General features: G+C 38.2%; 1 protein-coding gene across 1 annotated transcript in view; it reads right to left on the bottom strand.

Annotated features, from left to right (window-relative positions):
- Positions 1-286: 286 nt before the first annotated feature.
- The window catches only part of SLC7A6OS (solute carrier family 7 member 6 opposite strand), a 481086-nt gene continuing 474775 nt past the window's right edge, over positions 287-6597 (bottom strand). Inside the window, exon 5 of the mRNA XM_044081518.1 lies at positions 287-6057. Within this exon, the coding sequence (XP_043937453.1) occupies positions 5906-6057 (152 nt within the window). The 3' untranslated portion in view covers positions 287-5905. The remainder of the gene's footprint in view (positions 6058-6597) is intronic.

Genomic DNA, 6597 nt, shown 5'->3' with positions numbered 1-6597 from the left:
CAAGAACAGTAAAGTTGATGGTCTAAACCTAACTAGATTTCAAGTGGAATCCCTCCTAGATTAGTGCTGGAACCACTACAGTTGTATGTGGTGAACTACTCATAGCGAAATTAAGTACATGCAGTATTACATCTATAAGGAATGCAAAAATACTTCAAGCTGAATAAAAAAATAAAATAAATGCATGGTATCGTAACAGACCGTCAATGCCACTAAATACAGTACTGTCAGATTCAGGAAAGAGATGCAAGCTGTGATTACACAGTTAATGGCGAGACATTAAAAGTAGACTGTGAAACAAACAGGAAACTTTATTCATTTATTTAAATTTGTCAACTATGAATGTGCATTTAGACGTCCCAGACAATACAGCTCCAAGACGTATGAAAATGTTTATAAAATACAAATTACAGTGAAGACAAACAGGACAATATACATTAATGTAAGTGCAACTGATAATTTAAGGGATCATCATCAGCCACCTTTTTCTACATGGGGTTGGGGTATCATGTTAACTATCGCCAACTCTCTCGATTCAGTGCCACACTCCTGCCTTCTTCAACACTCCTACCTGAATGTTGCAAATTATTTTTTCACACAAACCAACCACCTCTGTTGCTGGACGTCTTCGCTTCCTCTTACATTCTTTGTGCGTGTCCCAAATCATCCTCACCAGATTGTCTTCTGCTTTTCTGCACGTGTCCAAACCACTGTAATCTGTTCTCTCTGATCTTTTCTGCAATTTGAGCTACTTTGGCTTTTGCTCTTATGTCCTCATTTCTTCACCTGTCCCACAAAGTGCATTCTACCACCTTTATCAGGCACTTCATTTCAATCAACAATTTAACGGGTGTTTATTGAAATAACGACTATAATGACAATTCTCAGTTCAGCAGAACTGAAATTGCAAATGTAGGGAATATATACCAAGTCACAATCTTCCTATTTTGAGGTACTGCACACCCAGAGTTAACATACATAATTATGTAGCAGGGATTTGGGACTGTGGGGGATTGCTCCTCTGACTTAATATATATATATATATATATATATAAAAAAAAAGGCATTAAAAGTTTCCGAATTTGCTGTTTTTTCTTAAAGCTGCTGTTCACTTTCTTTTTCTAAAACTGGCAGGACTCCAAGAATGCAGACTTGCAATTCTGATATGCAGCTTAACTTGAGAGTACAAGTGATCATGTGTTTCAGAGCCAGAAATGGGCACTCTAGTGCAACATATATTCAAAGGTACAACCAGAAGATCATAGGAAACCATTACATTCCTCTCAGATTAAACTGTCACATTCTAAGCATAAAAGCAAAACATCTGACAACATGATCAAGTTCTAACAAATTTAAAGACAACAGGAGAGAGAGAAGAACTACATTAACAGGCTAAAGTAGTCTTTGCAGCCTACAGACCACTTACATGGGACTTGTGCCTAGCATGTAAACATTAAAGACTTGTACCTAGAATGTAAGATAAAGGATCCAACAATAATCTACTACTTAACATTAACAAACTAATTAGCCAATAATTACCAAGGCACTGGAATAAATTGCCACTCGCCATGAAGTTAAGCACCTCATTTACAGTACTAATAAACTACAATGAAAAATACCAACTCATAACAGATGCTTTTATGATGGCAAACAGGTTGTAAAGATCAACAATAAAAGTCTTTCAGCCTGTCAGACCATAAAAACAAATATGGAAAACTTGTCATACTGAAATCTGTATTTTTACCCTTCAACCTTCTCATGCTGTGAAACAGCAACTATAGCGTGCTTTTACTGCACTGTGCCATCTACAAACTGGAAAAGAAACATTTCACTTACTTTCTACAGAATCCTGGTCAAATTTTCAACGGTGTGTATAAACACCCACCATAGGTCCACTCTAGTGAGAACAATCTGACCAAAAATAAACTGGTACGCATGGGCACGGGCTAGTATTTGTCAGCAATGTGCACTCAATGCACTTCAGCAGCCTGACAATTAGCAGCAAGTTAAAAATGTCCTCTCCAGTTATAAATGACAGTGCAATGATGCCAGAGACTCTTGTCCTAGTTATCCAGTAATGTGTGGCTGCTAGCAGGCTATTTCCCCTGTTGGAAAGAAGAATACACAGATCAAGCAGGTTACCAAGACATTAAGATTGGCTAGATACTCAAAGTGTGGCAGGAATAAAAAAAATCATGTTCTACATGGCAAATGAAATGTTCACCCTGGATATGGAAGGAAAAAATACTTAATAGTAAGCACTGTTACAACCATTATTGGGAGACATTGCTGAGATTTTTGATGTTATCCTTGGCTATAATCTCAGTATCATCACACTATATAGGACTGCTGAATTATTTGTTTGCACTTTGTTGTCTGGTTGAAACCATAAATGCTCATTGCTCTTTTTCAAGGGAAACACATCAGTACAGTCCCAACAAGTATTAACAAAGATAAAATACATCATTTCACTCAGAAAAAATATAAAAACATAATGACATTAAGGTAACAAAGACATGAATTCACACTACCCTTAATAAGTACTATGGTTTAACACAGAGTGTAATTGACAAGAAGAGTATGCATGCACAGTTTGTGCATTATAAAGACAGCAAGCTGAGGAGCTGCGGTAGACATCTGCAGATAAAATTGGTGAAGGAGGAAGAAGAGGTGGGAGATGGAACCAAAATAACATGAACTGCTGCCCCTTAGTAGGGAAAAAAAGGGAAAAATCATAGCTAAGAGACTTAATAGTTAAAAAGAGGAGATGCAGAAGTGTAGGATGTGCAAATATTCTAAAGGCTTAGATAATGGCATAGAAAGTAATAATAGTAATACCATTTGTTAACTAGGTAGGCCCACTGGACTCACAATCCTTCGGAGGCAACCTGGAAGAAATGTCTGGTGAAATGACTTGCTGAAGGGGTCACATAGTAGGCATATGAGGGCTGAGAAATCAAACCTATAAACCACTGGAATTACAGCATACAGCCTTAACCCTCTGCGCCAACTGCCAGACAGACAGGCACATATCAGACTAAGATAAAAAAAAATAGGGCTTTAGGCTTAATTTTGCAACAAGAAATACACCACTTGAGTATGCATAGAATTGCAGAAAAGGATCAATTTGGATCTGTCATCTACCTAGTTAATAAAAACAAAACAATAAAATTCAAGGCAATACCTCTGACTACCCTTTCACAGGTTCTGCAATTATCCTGAGGACTGTCATTAGATGTTTACCAGTCAGGGATGCCTATCAGCATGGTGTTTACAGTGCTCCAGCAAACAGCTTAGTAGCTGCCATCAGCTAAATCAGTGGTCTCAGACTCGTGGCCCTTGAACCTCAAGCAGCCCTCAAACCTGCATAATTACAGAAAAGTGAACAGACTACCTTTCCAGCCACACTGCCTGTGTTTCTCTTTGTCTTAGAGATTTTGGCCCTTGCCTAAGTTTGACAGTACTCACACAGCACAAGTGGTTACTTCAGTAGGAGACTCCTGAGCTAAATTAATACAAACTTCAAATTTTAATGTAAATCAATCCAGGGTAGAGTGTATCACAAAGTAACCCTCAAAGATATGTACATGTGCACCCCAGTTAAGTACTGCTGTGTAATATGTCATCTCAATTTGTCACAGTCATTTTTTTAGTCAGTGAAAATGACTCCATTTAAAGAATGGGAAAGTAAGCCATGTCTGGGCTCTGTAAGTACAAGGCCTTGATTATGTATTATGTAATCTAGGTCTAATTAGAGACCTGGTACTTGAGGAACTGGTATGGAAAGGAGAGAACATAGAAGGAAAGTGATAAGGCACCTCCTACTTACCTCTTATAAAAATGTCATACAGAAGTGCTTGCTGAAAGGGAGATGGAGCTTTTGAGGGGTTACATCACTTCTAGAACTGTACCCTTGTGATGACACACTGCATGCTTCAACCTTGGACATCAGTAAGCATGCTCAGAGGGAAATACAGGACACAAAAGCAAACTCCTCTAATCACCAACTAGTCATGTCATGGTCATAATCTTGCCTTATAATGGGAAACCCATGGGTGACAGCATCAATGGTGGTGGTTTAATGGCTGGCAGAAGTATATGTTCAAAATACCAGAAAAAAAATATCAAGGACTGTATGTCAGTTTTGGCCACGTACAAACAAGTCACAGCAATGAGGTGTTAGCTTAGTCTACACAGCAGCCTCAGCTGTTTATGAAACTCACTAATTATGCCACTTGTAATTTTTGCCCATTTGCTACTCATTGGGGTACATACATTTGAAGAGATATTGATGTCTGATATACACAGTGTACTATTTTTGCACTTAAAAATAGAACGGTCTATGCACATAAAGCTGTGGTATAGTAAAATAACAAGAATATTTGGAATTATTTTTAAATATGAACTAGGTAGTAGTAAAAAGCTGTGATGGACTCTGCTTAAACTACTTAGCTCAGAACTGGCAGATCCTCAGTTGAGGGGTCATATGTTGTTGATAACATCTGGAGTTTTCTTTTTACAGCCCTCTCAACATAGTTCTTTAAGCTCTAGATCCCACACATGGGACAAATCAATGTGTTGGTACATTCCGTGCTACAACTAAGGTCACTTAGGATGATGCTTTTAGCTTCATGCTTACCATTTCTTTTTTGCCATTCATGCACTGTTGATCCTACTGTTTCAGAGGAAGGTTCCCTGTTTGAAGCTGAGAAAAAAAATTCAATTTCATTGCAACGAAGCTGAGAAAACAAAACTCAATCTCAATGTAAGTGACACAACTTCAACTGTTACACTCTACCTAAGCAAAGTGTGAAGCTACGAGCCATCTTGGATGCTGGCCGGGTGGCTGCTATGGAGAGAAGCTAGTACAAAGATTTGAAGGAGGATTCCATCCATTACTCTAATAAAGAGTCAGAAAAATGAATGCAAGGAATCTGGAAGATGAGCAGTAGCAAAATCTTTCTACAGCTTCCAAAATCCACAACCCTGCTGGTCTCTGGGCTCCCACAAACTCTCCTTGTGGCAGTCATAGGCTGAAAACTGTCAAGAGAGCCAGAATTAAGTCCATGGATACTACCGCCTAACCCTCCTAAACCCAATGACATTGTCATGTAAAATGGCTCTACAGCATATTTGTAAGACTAACTTGGGCACAATTCTTATTCTCCCCAGAAAAGGTTTCCCAGTGAAAGGATAAATCCATTAACCTTCCCACACTTACTGGGTTTTTGGTCACACTGGACCTACATTTACTATTCCATGGCTGGAGAGGCAAATGGCCTAGAAGTGGCTTAAGTTTATGGACCCTACAACAAACTGAATGGATTTTATATCATGCCTTTACATACTTATTTCCCCTTCTTTGGCCTTCTGTAACTTGGCAGATAATTGCAATGCAGAGTCATGTTGGGATTTGTTTTTTCTAAAACAAGTATCAATGCTGTCTCATACAAACTATTTACACAAAGATAAAAAGTTGCTCCAAATAATCAAAAAGACAAATGAAACACATTTTCAAAGTACTCAGAGTGTCATTAATAATACTATAAATATAAGCAGCAGGCAAGTGTTAGAAGCAAATTAGAAAAATGGCAGTTAAGTGTCCGAGTTGTTCACTGACTTCAAGGAAATAAATACAGAATATCTAGTGAGAATAACAATACTGCAGAATCAAACACACACACACACACACACACACACACACAATTCTGAGGTAACGTGGTGCAACAGTTTAGCACAGTATCTGTACAACAGATGACCTCTCTCGACATTCAACAGAAAGTCCGAAACAGGAAATTTATGAAAATGTAATAGTCAGTCATCCTGTTGTCAACTGGAATGAGCAGATACAGTGCCTTCATAAGTCAGTAAATACCAAGTCTCTATTTTGCCAATTATGTTATTGTCAGTCTGAATCAAAGCCACCAGGCTCATCATAGTCAAACTCTCGAAGGGCATCCTCTTGGTATTTGTGCCAGGTTCTTCCACCATGGTACCCAATTCCAACATCCTCCTCATCACTATGTTCTTCACTAGAATAATCGTTGTTCTCTTGTACTGTACGAGAAAAGAATAAAACACAATTGCTATTTCTCATCTTACAAAATATTTTCACAAACATCTAACAGAGAACACTTACAGATGAAGTATGAAAAAATATGGTTGCCAAGTTAACAATATTAAATGTACAGTCGTGAGTCGGACTACTGTATACTAAATGATTGAGGTACCCTACTTTCACAAAGCTGTCTGGATGACATATTCCAATATGCCAGAAATCTACATCTTAAGTTTTCCATAAGTAGCAGTGACAAGAGCACAAGTGTTAAAAATGGCTGGATATAAGCAGCAAATGTCTGTCCTACAGCCTTATGCTGCCTAAACAAGCCAATAAAGGAATGTTTACCAAAAAAATAAATATAACAGCCCCCTAAAGAGGGGGCCACCCAGTTCAGATGTTGTTTTTACCAGTCATATAACTTGGCCACTACACATTTGGCTGGTAAACAGATCAGTTTCTATACAATAGATCCATTGAGCTGTCCAATCAGATTATCTTTCAACTCATTAGAGAGTGAAAGCCTGACTAAACATAAC

The sequence above is a fragment of the Protopterus annectens genome, chromosome 8.part0, assembly GCF_019279795.1.
Source record: "Protopterus annectens isolate FY-2018-M chromosome 8.part0, PAN1.0, whole genome shotgun sequence".
Taxonomy (NCBI): Eukaryota; Metazoa; Chordata; order Ceratodontiformes; family Protopteridae; genus Protopterus; species Protopterus annectens.
The sequence above is the reverse complement of the archived record's forward strand: the minus strand, read 5'-3'. Positions and strand labels throughout refer to the sequence as shown.